General features: G+C 35.9%; 1 protein-coding gene across 5 annotated transcripts in view; it reads left to right on the top strand.

Moving 5' to 3' along the window:
• Window positions 1-14,057, top strand: part of ANKIB1 (ankyrin repeat and IBR domain containing 1) — an 80,900-nt gene that overhangs the window by 35,379 nt on the left and 31,464 nt on the right. For all 5 annotated transcript variants that reach the window (XM_065731256.1, XM_065731255.1, XM_065731257.1 and 2 more), the window contains exons 3-4: window positions 4,999-5,299; window positions 11,119-11,301. In XM_065731256.1, the coding sequence (XP_065587328.1) occupies window positions 4,999-5,299; window positions 11,119-11,301 (484 nt within the window). The remainder of the gene's footprint in view (window positions 1-4,998; window positions 5,300-11,118; window positions 11,302-14,057) is intronic.

Genomic DNA, 14,057 nt, shown 5'->3' with positions numbered 1-14,057 from the left:
TTGGTAAGGCAGTAAGTGAAATTGCAGCAATACAGTGAAAAAGATTCTAAGGCTTTATTGAGCTGGTTTATGGGAAATTGAAGGCAATGCTTGAGTTCTAGGCAGTATTTTTGTACTGAACGTTATGTTAAGCCCCTAAGTGGAACAGCAAATGTTGGCAGAGCCAAAAAATTTCATTTGAACCTTTAATTGCTCTGAGATTCATACGCACCAAACTCTGGATTAGATCCTTATTTGAGTGGTTATCTATGAAAATCTGCAGACATTGTTTGAGTATTCAGGAAATGGATTAATTCATTTTGCCAGATGTACTATACTTGACAGGAGTCACATGAATGGGAAAAATGGAAGGCATTTCTGATCAGGAAAAATACAAGGTCTGAGGCTAGAGTGAAGTCCTTGACTTAAGAGATCATAAAATATCTTTGAAGACTTCAGAACACAGTAATTATTTGTTACAATGCAATTCTATGATTTGTTGTTGATTTTAGGGGTGTGGATGGGAAGTGCTTCATATTAATGAAATATCCATTGTTATTCAAGGTTTTAATGCTTCAGTATTGACCTATCATGTTGGAAGCTGAATGACATAGGAACTATGGCTTGATTCATTGCACGAGAGTCTTAAATGACATAGATTACATTGTTTTACCTTTTCTAATACATCTTGCTTGAATTAGTACAATCTGTGCTATGTTTATATTATATACTAAGTGCCTTGCGATTTCTTTTTACAGTGGCCTTTATTTTAGTTTTATTTCTGTATACATAGATACATTTCCATGTGTTTTACAGGTATACATCTATATGTGTATAAATGTACATGTATATCTATACATGTATAAATATATATCTGTAAATAAGTGTATTACGTAGCGTCTGCATAGAGAAACAGGGCTTGTAGCAATTTTCATTCCTGCTTTTATTAAAACCTGAAGAAATAGTTGTGTTGATGTTTCTCAGTATGACGGAATGTGTCAGTTGTTAATTAGGCTGTGAACTTGAATAATAATGTTGAGTCTCTTGCTGCTTTTGTGCAAATACAGATAGTAGTAGGTGTAAATGTTGCAGACATTTCTTTTTTGCCATTTTTTCAACACTTTTTTTTTCATGTGTTTGTCACCTCAGGTTTGGATTCTGCAGAGAGCTACAGCTTGATGCAAAATCTGGAAGCTGTAACTAAAGAAAAGTGTGACTGTCTTGTGGTTACGTGGTACTTCCCATATGCAGTGGTTTTTTTTCACTCTACCAGTACATTTCCAAGCAAAATATAGCTTTTCATACCTCAGAAATTATGAGCTCAGATTAGATGGGTCCATGGCACTGATCTTTGAAAGTATTACACACAAAATACCATTGGTAAAAATGGAGACCTGTGCAATAACGAACGTGTGGGTACAGATTGTATTAATTTACCCTTCTTTGGACATTAATCATCTTCTCTGAACTTAAAGCCATGGATTTTCAGCTTTGGTTGTTCCTTTGACTTTTGGAAATTATTAAAAAAATAAAAACATGAGGATGCTTTTTATGTTTCCAGATTGAGGTGATGGTTGCCTTTGCTATCTTTGGTGTTTGTCACACCAATTATAAGACTCAAAAAGTTAGCAACAAACAAGGTGGACAAGTAATTGTCTCTGTGTGTGAAATTATTTTTTTCCCATACCAACAATGTTTACAAATCCCACAAAATTGTTCTAGAAAATTTGCTTATATTTTAAGTGAACATTGAGAGATGTGTGCAGATGCTTCTTGCTAAAGATTTCAACTTATATAGAGATGGTTAGAAACCTTTTTACCACATAATTTTCACAGAAGGGCAGATGTTGATGTTAGGAGAATGGTCTTCTAGAGAGGTCCTTTGGATTTATCTCAGCAGTGCAATGACAGTTTAAAAGATTTAATTCCATCCATGTCTTTTTGTCATTTGTTTAATACAGAAAAGTGCCTTTCTCTGTATTTAAGAAAAGAGAATCTGCAAGTAGGCAGGACTTAAGCACTCTCATTTTAGCTTGATGGTTTGACCTGATGATCTTAAGGGCCTTTTCCACCCTAAATAGCCCTGTGATTTTATTCTAGAACTTCTTAAAATCAGAGTTTATTGTACTTTTCCACTGAGTTTATGTTTATGGTGGGTGAAAGAAATTTATAGGAATAGTTACTCACTACTAGAGCTGATTTTTAACTCTTTAGAGAGAATTTTTGGTTTTGAAAAGTGTTAGTGGCTTGACAGCCCTGAAGTTCTGCATTTATGCAGTTTCAGCCTCGGGCTGTTTTCAGAGAACAAGTATGATGTGAAACATCTACCTATCAGACAGTATTTGTATCTGTGCATTACTTGAATCTTCTACAAAGGTTAGCTATATAAATCTTAGTAATGGAAAATGAATAGGTTGCAGCATATAGTCATTCTAATATTCATTAAATCACTATATGTTTGGTTAATTAAACAGAACCATTGTAGAGTTGTTGGGAGAAATAGAATAAATTTTCTAAATAAGTTTAAGTACATTTTAAGAATGTTTTGTAAGAAAAAGTGTATGTGATTTACAGCTTTTGCAGGTCACCACAAAAACATTGTGCTGTTCCATAATCAGATGCATTGTAACCTGATTCAGGAGTGAATCACATGTTTTAAAATACCACAGCATGGAATTTAAGTGATGATAAAGTGCTAAATAAAAACAGAAAACAGAAATGTACTTTGTAGTGTTACCAAGTCTAGACAGTGATGTTTAGATAGCTAAAGGGAAACTTCATGTGGTCTGGAAGGTGGTGATGATGAAGGCCTTCTGGCAGTTAGAAAAGCTAAAGCCCCTCTTCAGTGCTGTACAGAAATCACAGACAGGTCTTCGCTGAATTTTAAAGTGGCATTTTACTTTGACTTGAAGAAGTAGTAGAAATCATTATGTTGGATATAAAGCACCTTGAGGTGGGAGGAAAAGATGTGGTTAATGAATACCTAAAAGACACTCCTGACATTTGAAGTCTGTGGGTCTAATTAATGCAGCCGTCTATCACGTTATGCAGACTAGGTTCAAACTTTTAAATAAACTTTCACTTGGTTGAAAGACAAAGCCCACCCTGCTTGCAGCACTGAACTGTTATTCTTGGCTTCACACTCCTAGCAGGCTGCTAGGCCTCTGTACCAGGTGAGGCCTTTGGTCTCTGCTCTTCCTTGTGTTGGTCCCTAGGAATTCCTGCCAAGTGCTTCTGCAGAAGAACTGCCATTTTTGGTATCCTCTTATTTTCCTGTAGCCCACTGTAGTGATGGCAGAAGTGAACTGGCCCCATCTTTACTGCTCATTCCACATGAATTTGGAGGTGCCTGCTGCCTTCAGTAATTTTTTGTTATATAGAGGCTTCGAAATTGCTTATTAGATCATGAGACAGACAAGGAGATGCTAAATCTTTACGAAAGCCAAATTCCAGCTCTTTAGGGACTTAGTCTGATAAACCCTCTCAGAAACTGTCCTCAAGGACAAGGGAGTGGGGCAGAGCTGGCAGATGTTTAAGGAAGCTTCCTTAGCGCACAAGAGCTCTCCATCCCCAGGTATGAGAAGTCAGGAAAGGTAGGCCAGAGTCTCACATGGCTGAACCGGGATCTGCTGATCACACTGGAGAGCAAAAAGAAAATGCACAGACAGTAGAAGCAGAGACAGATACCTTGAGAGGATTATAAGGATGCTGCTTGGCAGTGTAGGAATGTGGTCATGAAAAACAAGGGAACCTTTCTCTATCAAAACTTTTCATTAGATTGTAATATTTTTGTGAAAATCTAGTTCTGAAGCGCTACTCAGCAGAGTTCCCATGGCTGTTTATGAAGAGACAATCTTTCCTCCTTGCCATTTCCTACCTTTCTCCCTCCCTTGAGAAAAAAATCATCTCAATATATTATTATTTTAAAATGTATTATGTTAATATCATATACTTCAAAAGAATAAAGCAAGTTTGGCTTCTTAGGGCTTGTACGGTGTGTCTCAGTTCTTCCATTTCAGAACTGGATTGTAATTTCTGTAATTCATTGCTGGCAAGAAGCAGCAGAAAGCAGTATTGCCACAGGAGCTGTCAGGAATGAAATTTGCAATTCCAGGAATCGATCTGTTATTTTTCTCTCATTCCTCAGCTCATTCTTTTTGTTGCTATAGTTTGTTGTCCACTGTGAACAGCAACTAAAGCAGTCCAAGAAAAGACTTGCCAGCCCCTGTCTGTATAGGAGGCATTTGCATGATATTGCATTTTTATATATTCTAGAATGAGAAGACATAATAGTGTCTTTCCTCAGTGCATGCAGTGCTGGCAGAAAAAATATTTTATGTATTTTCAAGAAATAGTAGATACTGCATTGACTTCTGACTAAAGATAGGGGGACGACGAATTAATTTTTAAGGCGTTCCTCTAGTGTGATTTATTAGTTAACTACAAAATGCATTACAACTTAGGACACTGAGTAGAAGAAGGAAATGATCTATTAAATCAGTCTTGTGCCTTAATAACACTTCCTGCAGTACAACACAGAATTTTAGATAAAAACTTAGTCCACAAAAATTTGCCACACGCTGACAAAGTGATCACATCTACTGTTGATATTTCATTACTTCATCCTGATCTTGGCTGTTGACTCTAAAAAGAAGTGGAGGAGAGCTCCACTGGATGCAAAATACTTCCCCAACTTTTCATCAGGGCATGTGGACTGATGTTCTGAACAGAGTTCTTGAATAGGCTGATTTACTCCTGGTTCCCAAAAGTGAAAATAAAAGTAATTTGTCATCTTTGGGAAGGATTAAAACAATTTGTGAGCACGTTATAGATTGACTTTTTTTTTTACATGTTAATGTATCTAATAGAAATTATCTATTAAGAACGTGTATCTGTCATGTAGCTAATCAAAATCCTGGCAAGAGGAAAAGAAAGCTGTCATAATAGACCCGTCCCACTTCAAGAAAATGAGAGGAATTGTGTGCTAATGATCTCTTGTCTATTTTCTTTCTATTGCAGAACTTTCCTTTTTGTTAGAGATGGTAACCCAAATAAACGGAATGTGCACAATGAGACATCTATGCACTTACTGTGTATGGGACCTCAGATCATGATCTCAGAAGGAGCTCTTCATCCTCGCCTGACAAGGCCCTCTGAAGATGACTGCAGAAGAGCAGACTGCCTGCAAATGATCTTGAAATGGAAGGGAGCTAAACTGGATGAAGGACAGTATGAACGAGCAGCCATTGATGCTATTGATAACAAAAAAAATACACCTTTGCACTATGCTGCTGCCTCAGGGATGAAAACCTGTGTCGAGGTAAAAGTTGATATATAATCACAAGTCTTATGCTGCTGCCAGTAAATAACGTGCAGTGTTTCACAAAGCCATTTCAAGGAAAACAATCTGGTTGAATTAACTTTTTAATTTTATTTTCATTAGTTGAAAAAAAATGACAAAGCAAAGCAGCCCAAAGCATACTTCGTGTAATAGACAATGAAAAAATTGATTACTTTTATATTAACTTTATAACATAAACTCCTCAACATAAAATAAACCCGCGTAAGCTTATAAAAGTTGGAAATAATTACCAGTCTGTAACACTGGTGAAAAGGCTTTAAAGGTAGGCCTAGGAATACTTGTATGTATAAAGGGAAGTGAAATAACTGTGTAAAGGATAATTAAGGTTCTAATGCTGTCCATGTTTCAGAAACAGGTTTGATGTCTTTAATTTACAGTGCCCAGCTTTTTTATAAGGTGCCATACATCAGTGCTAACATACATCAGTGTAATTACCTTTTTACAAATTAAAAATTTCTTTAATTTTTGTGAAAGTAATGGGTAGCAATGAGTAATGGGAAATCCTACAAACTTTGAAGGTCTCCCACCAAGTTTACTTTTAAACTATACCAAGTAATGAGAACTATTTAATTTATTTAAGTATTTAATTATGCTAGTAATTTAATTGGAAGGACACAACGTAACACACCTAATATTTTTAAAAACAGCTAACGTTTTCATAAGAGTGTCTATTTTAGCATCAAGAATTCTCCCTGTTTTTATTCCTTTTCACAGGTTATTGCTTTGGTCAGGCAGTTTTCTATAGTTTTTTTTTACTTTTCTTAAGTGTTTTGTTGAATTCTCTGGAAGTCTGTAGATAAACTGTCCACAAACTCCTTTTTTACCCATGTGTTTTTGACTCCTTCAGACACATCTCATACATTAGTCATACATAATTTCCTTTAATTAATGCTGTATTTTCCTCATTATTTCCAATTTGTCCAGGTATCTCTCAGAAGTGCTTGTTCTCTACTTTCCCAATTTTCTGTGGAGCTATTTCTAGTACTGATGTTACTTTTACCATCTTCTAATCTTGTACTATGACAGATGTAAGCAATAGGTTGCATACTGTAATAAATAGTTCAGAGATTTCATATTTAAATACTGTCAGGACTCATGAATAAATGCCATCTGGTGCTGAAGATTCATTAGAATTTGGTTTATTGATTTGTTCTAGAATTTCTTATGTTGAGACTTCAGTTTGAAACAGACCGTTGTTGGTGTCCACGCGGAGTGAGGATCTATGTAACACATCCACTGAGGAGCTGGATTCCTATCTCTTTTCAGTTTTACGTTATCTCAGATTGCCTTTGTACTTTGGTAACTGATTTTACAGACACATTGACAGATGCACTCTGTGGTGTTTTGAAATGATTCATTCTGAGTTGTTATGTATTTGGTACATTGTTCAACACCATGTTTAGCCGTATATACCATGTTTTTACATTTACTTTTTCCATACTGTTCTTCATATTTTCTTCAGCTGGGGACGGCTTCAGCTTCCTGTTCCCGTATAAGTATGTCCTGCTCTCCTGTCTTGACACATTCTTCTGGTGTCTCTACATTTTTTCCACTATTTTATTTAGTACCACTTTCTGAAATTAGGTAGTAGATCATTTCAAGGTCAGACTCTGAAGTACATTTTGGGAATTGTTACTGAGTGCTTCTTTGACCGCAGCATTTTCAGTCAGGTCTTGCACATTTCTCTGGGCAAAGTGTAGAGTTACTTCTCCTCTCATATGCTGGCTAACTAATTTGTGTATGATTCAGTCACTTACAGAGCTTAAAAATTTAATTCACATATCTTTAGTGCAGCATTTTCTTGATCTACTTGGGGACTCAGCGACTGAAGTTTTTCTTTATGTTTGTTTTTTCTACCCTTGCAGTATTACTGTTAGCAGTCTACTTCTATTGTTGCAGTTTGGTCAGGTGATCATTCATGCCCTTTGTGTTTAACTCCAGAATTGTATTCCATTGGGTTTCTCTGCTATTTGTTGGCAGAACCAGTTTATTTATCCATGAAGCTTTTAAGAAAGAAAAATTAAGTGTAACACCACCCTTGTAACACTGAGAACTTCTCTGCTATTCTGCTATTCTTACATAATATGTCCAGTGGTGTTGCTTTGTTGTGTTGGTTGTATTCTGCCAAGTTTCCAGATATTATCTGAACATTCTCATTTAAAATTTGTCATTTCAGTTGCCCAGAGTTAGCTGTGCACCAGCTTCAGCTGTATGCTGTTCTTTATTTTCTGGCTTTTCATTAGTCCTCTGTTTAAAACCTCAGCTAGTATCTTTTTATGTCTGTAGCCAACACTGTTTTTGTTCTGTTATCATAAAGATCATCCTTCCTTTGTAGTTTTCTGAGCTTTAATGAATGGAAACTGCTTCCCTATGATGTTCTCTATGCTGTAAATTAAGCTTCTGGCTGTCTGATCCCTTAGTATGAGATGAGTTTAGAGGATGCTGTTATTAGATTCTGATATTTAACCTCCAGTACCACAGCCTAAATCTATGGCCTTCTCTTCTCTGCCCCATGTTGATACTGCTCAGCAGGCCTCATGCAAGCAGTTGTCATCAGCACTTATCTAGATAATTACTTAAACATGTCCTGAGCTTCACCAGGGAGGCAGGTCACAATCTTTTCTAGATAAAGTACTCTCAGATCCAGCTAATTATGTTCATAGTAACTGGATTGCACACAGATCTTGCCTTGCTACTCCTGTACTCTAAAGTGAAACTTTCCTTATTTGATTGATTTAATGTCTCTTTATGCGATTAATTTATAAATGAGTATCAGTCTGTGTCCTAGGTCTAAGTTAATACCACTCTTAAGTTGATTGTCATCTTTTATTTCTATTAGATTGGACAAACAGAAAATTATGGATTGCAGAGGGCCATGTACTTCTCTCTCATTCTGTTTTTTAATACCACTTGTTTGATCCAGCTGCCTGATAAATTCAAGCTACAGGGATTTTTAGTCCCACTTGTTTCATGTAGCCTTCCCCAAGATCTATTTATTTTTAAATGTTATTGTTTAGAAGATAAATGTGTTTCATGTCAGAATATGAGGAATACTGGGGCTTAGCCCTTAACAACCTCTTTGAGCCAAAGTTGGTGAAAATTAAATGAAACTCACATGAAATGATCTGACATGAGTCAGTCTGAAGTCTTCCAGTATTGTCTGTAGTCCTTCAACATGAACAGCAACACTGCGTTATGAAAAGCAGGAAACAGAGCTTAGTAAAAGAATTTAACAGTAATATCTTTGTTCCTGAGGTTTAAAAATATGAAAGGAAAACAAAACAAAACAAAACAGACCTAGCCCTCAAGCTTTTTCATTCTGTTCAGTAAATTGAAGGTTACTTGCAATTCCCAGAGTGCCTTTTTTCTGTATTAACTGCCACATGCCAGCTTTTGGGTCACTTTACTGTCATTCAGAGCAGCATTACTCATTAACTGTCTCTTTTTTCCAGAGAAACTCAATCCTTGTCAACTTCTATCCCCACTGTACCCAGATAAGGAAAGGGGAAAAGAACATCCTTCTGTGTGGGTGAACCACCTACTAGCTGATGTTCAGAGTCTTATTTCTTCTCCATTCTCATGTGTTAGATTTCTTCTCCGAGCAGAACAGCTGTGTGGAGCACATTGCTAAAGACAGGTTGGCCAAAGTTAATGTGCTTACCTCCAAACACTGAACAAAAAAAAAGGCTTTACTTTTATATTGGATAGATTTGATTTCATGCAGGTATATTACTCTATCACAGTGCATTTGTTATATTAAATAGCATTTTTTATTATTTTAATTCTTCATGTGATTAGATTATTAGTATCCTTTTAATTTCTTAACAGACGTAGGCTTTTTTAACAGTTTCACCAAAGAAATAAGGTATTATTCTTAACGTCTTGTCATTTTACACATTCATCATCTTGCAAATTAGATTTTGTGCTGCATAAGTCTATGGAGTCTTCTTTCAAGTTTATTTATTACTTTTCTTCTTCAGAAGGTGTTTTTTATGATTCTGTTAAATTTACCTTAAAGTTTAAAATATACAGACAGAATGTGAAACTCAAGTTACTAAAATTCTAGCACTGTCAAGAAGTTCAAATAGAATAACAAGGTATGTGTAGGCTGGATATCTTGATAATTATCCTAGCATTATCTTAATTTCTACCTGATATTCTGTTTGAAAAGAAAATATGGTGTCATACTTGATGACACAAATTTCTGCTCAACTAAATCACGTTACTGTAGTGGTTTACAGAATTTTTCTTTGTACATATCTTTTTATTTTGGAGAACTTGGGAAAAGTTTTCAAAGAATACAAGACTGGGGATTCCTCAGGGAGTATAGTGACAAGACAAGGGGTTATAATTTTAAACAGAAAAAGGGTAAGATTGGATTAGATATAAGGAAGAAATTCTTCACAGTGAGGGCAGTGAGTTGATGCCCAGTTAAATTGTGGATGCCCCATCCCTGGAAGTGTTCAAGGCCAGCTTGGATGGGACTTAGAGCAGTCTGACCTTGGTGTTCCTCCTGCCCGTGGCAGTAGGGTTGATCTCTTCCAACCCAAACCATTCTATGAATTTTTCCAGAACTCTAAAATTTGCTCTGTATTTTATAGTGACAGCTTAAAGAAGATCAGGATGTTGAAGATGAAAATTAAGAAGTGATCATAATCAACAAGATGTTGTGAAGAGCAAGTCTTTATGTGGATTTTTTTTTAGAAGTAAAAGTAGTTAAGATCTGGAATTTCCATGGTTGAAGTACAGGATAGAATTGTTATAGCCATCACAATCTGAAAACAAGATAATGATTAAAGGTTTTGGTTTCATTTAGAGATACAGTGAACTGTTTTAATAGTGAGTGATTGTCCTGTGTGCTCCACTATTAGTTCAGTATATGTTATAAAGGCATCATAACAAATCAGCAGAATTGTGCACTCTTGACCTTTGTATGGCATTTGTTTTGCTTGCTTATATCAGACCAGTTTATAGCAGGAGACAAATTTGCCAAGATAATGAGAACAGCACAATTAGTGTTTATTAGTATTAGAGATTCCATTTATGGCTGGTTACTGGCTAGAGGCAGTGGCACTATACAAAGCTATGTTTGATATCAAGTATTTGATAAGCTGAATGTGACCTAGCATGTGTACTGTTTACTTGACTTGGTTTTTGCAGTTGGTTTCTCGAGCTTTTGGTTGCATCATGTCATTTGTTTTTCTCCTGTCCTTAAAAATAAGGTAGAGCTAGCAGTGGTGCTGAATGCTATTTATTGATACCCTGTCTTCCCTCCCTACCTGGGGAATCTCCGACCTTCTGTCACCACCAGTGGATCACTTTTGGAGTTATACCTATAATATAAGGAATATTTAAAGATGGACGTAGCTTGATAATCTTAGGCCCCTCATTTTCTGTGGAGCACTGACCATATCAGTACAGCTGAACTTCAGTGATCAAACCCTAAAAAAACATATTGCGTATTTCTGTGATTTTTTGGTTCCGTGGAATTACAGTAGTATAATTATATATTGAATCAAGCAGTAATTTATTAAATAACAGTTACGATAATTTAATTTATTAAGCAGTAGTAAGTGAATTTGATGATTAATTATCTCTTCAATGATATTTAATAATACATTTAATGACATGATCTTTGTTTCCCAAAGGTGATTGCTCCTCCATTTTTCCTTTCGTTCAGTTTTCCTCATTTTTTTTATTCTCTTCTTGAATTGTATATCATTTCTTCAGGTTGTTGTTAGAGTTAGTAACTGATAACTATTTACTCTTTTTTTCAGCTTCTGGTAAAACACGGTGGAGACTTGTTTGCAGAAAATGAAAATAAAGATACCCCATGTGACTGTGCAGAGAAACAACACCACAAAGAGCTAGCTCTTAACCTGGAATCTCGAATGGTATTTTCACGTGATCCTGAAGCTGAAAGCATTGAAGCTGAATATGCTGCTTTAGACAAAAAAGAGGTCAGAGAATACTTTAAATTTATACATGTATATTTGTAGCAGTTACATTATGACAAAATGTTGTTAAAATACTCAGCATGCACTGTACTTTGCGCTGTATATTCGGAAGACATTTTATTTGAACACAGCTCTTTATATCTTGCAAGTTAAGCAGAGAAAGTAACAGTTCTGTTGTCAAATCTGAAGAGGTCTTACTCTTGCTTATTTACATGGACTGCCTTGAAAGTGTTGCATGCTGTGAGTCTAGAGGAAGTGATGGGAGGCCAGTGAGCTGGGAATCAGTCTCTCTTACAGATTTTTATTTCGTAAGATCTTTCTATCTAAAAGAAAGAACTGGGGACATTCTGAAAAGGAGAATATCTGTGGGACAGAATAGTAAAAATGCTATTATTGATCTGCCTAGACTGAAGCTGAGTTAATGTTAACAAAAACCAGAGTAGTGCAGGATTTAAAAACAGCTCTTTTGCTTTCTTGTTTATAACACAATGCTTGAAGCTATTGCACATCAGAACCGGTATGAAGGACAGATAATAACAAGGATCATTATTTTGACATCCATTTTTTGAAGAGATGTGAAATTCATTGACACAAATTTGCTTGAATTATGATATCTTACAAACTATGATTGTAATTAACTAAAAGTCTAAGTAGGAATGTGTAGATATATCAGGGTTCAGGGCAGTGGATTTCAGTTTGTCTACTCCCTTCTCAAGTACCACGTCCTTACATTTCAATAGCTCAATCTTCTTATGCTTTGTAATGAAGTTCATTCAGGTTTAAATAGGAGTAGGTCCATATCATATCAACTGTTTCCCTGAAAAATGCCAGATGTGGTTACTTCTGTTTTAAAGTTAGAGCATCTTTGTTCTGTTCAGTTAGTTTTCTGGCTAATTTTCTTGAATAAATTCAAATATAAACAAACTTGTTTAAATTGTTCACTCCTAGACAGGTTTTGAGATAAGGTTTAATATAATTTAATTGTGCACTGAAATAACATCAGTAATTAACTCTTTTTAGTTTCTCTGAATATTCCCCTGTAAATCTTCCAAAGTACTGAAGAACTTCCCTGCCATCTTCCAAAGTACTGAAGAATATAGATCAAAATTACATTTTCTCTATTGATAAAGCCACTTTAAAAGGCTGCTGCTGTTTCTTGCTGCAATTGCAGTTTACTACTCCTTTGGTTGTACATGTAGAACTATTTGGATGCTTGTGCTATGAGCTGGATCATAGCAATGATTTTGCTTAAAAGAAGAAAAAGTCTGACACGGTGGTGATTTGTGACTGTTTTATTTAACACGAATAATTTTTATCATTATATGTATACCATGGCAACACTGCTAAAAGAATAGTAAAGTTAGAGATACAGGTGGGGCAAATCACAAACTCCTTGAACAATCTTTTCAGCAAGAGAAAGTAATGTCTTATGAATGCTTATGGTAGATACTCAGAGCTAAACCAGCTTGAAGACTTGCTAGTTAGAAAGGTCTCAAGAGAAAGGTAACTGTTATCTTGAGTTCACTTCACTGAGGCAATTAAATAATACAGTTCTGTTCCTTGTTTGACTTCTTTCTAGCAAAGCTGCTAAGCATGAGAGCTGAGGGCAGGCCTGCAGACCTATGTCTGACATACCAAGGCAGTTTTCCTTAATATTCTAAAGATTCATAAGCCAAAAACTGTCACCTTGGAATTTGGCACACTGATTGATGGTCGTGGAGTTTTGCACAGAGCAAATCAGCCTTCATAGTTTCTCTCTTCTTTACCTTTCTTTGCAGCCTTCTTTACCTTTCCTTGCCAGTGGGAAAGGTTCTCAGTCTTCTTGTGTAACTGTAACAGCACAAGTGCTAACACAAGAGGCACCTTAGGAATGTACAGCCAGGGGAAGTTCGTCTTTCAATCCTATCCATCAGTGTGACCAAAAATAACTGAAAAAGATCAGCTTTAGAAAGGCTGGCTCTGAACTGCAATCCAAATGACTGTGCATCCTGGTCCTTCACATCTGTGGACTAATGCCTGGAATAGGCAGTAAAAGCTGTTCTTACCATTAGTTCAAGTGGTGCCTCAAGTTTTTATATTGATGGGTTGTGAGAAGTAGTCTGAATTCTTCAGAACACTTATCTTACACCCAAAATTGCCTTTCAACGATGGTTCTGTACTTCTTTCCCTCCATTTCATTGAGGGAAGTGAATATGGAAAACGCTCATCTAAAATAGTATTAATAGTTGTTCAGTGATGCCCTTTAGCATATTTCTGAAAAATGAAGATTTAATTTAATTGAAGAACAAAACTTTGGAATGCCAAAAACTGCATTTTAAAAGTGATTCATCTTTTGAATTAAGCTGAATTAACTGCAGTGTTGGTGATGTGTGTAGTTATATCTGGAATGACAGTACCTAATACATTCCCTGCCAGACCTGCCTTGTTTATAGCAGAAAATAATCATTCTTTTTCATACGGACGAGAAGATTTTTGTAGTGCCCTGTGCAGTGTCACTGAAATAACTGTATATTCAGAGTAGTAACAAAGCTTTGTCTCTGATGTTAAGAGCCAAATCGTGTTCTTCTCATTGAAATATTACCAGGGAATTATTTGAGTGTTCATACTTACAACTGAAACACTTGCAGTAGTGGAAAAAATAACTTCCACATACCTTTCTTTATGATTACAGAGGCTCTCAAGCCTATGAGGAATACAAACTGAAAAGCAGATCCACCTTTCAAGCTTTAGAGCCTGATAAGAAAGAGCTACCCTTCTTA

This window comes from Cyrtonyx montezumae, unplaced genomic scaffold (genome assembly GCF_038088225.1).
Source record: "Cyrtonyx montezumae isolate F1298 unplaced genomic scaffold, pur_monq_1.0 scaffold_14, whole genome shotgun sequence".
NCBI classification, from domain to species: domain Eukaryota; kingdom Metazoa; phylum Chordata; class Aves; order Galliformes; family Odontophoridae; genus Cyrtonyx; species Cyrtonyx montezumae.
The sequence above is the reverse complement of the archived record's forward strand: the minus strand, read 5'-3'. Positions and strand labels throughout refer to the sequence as shown.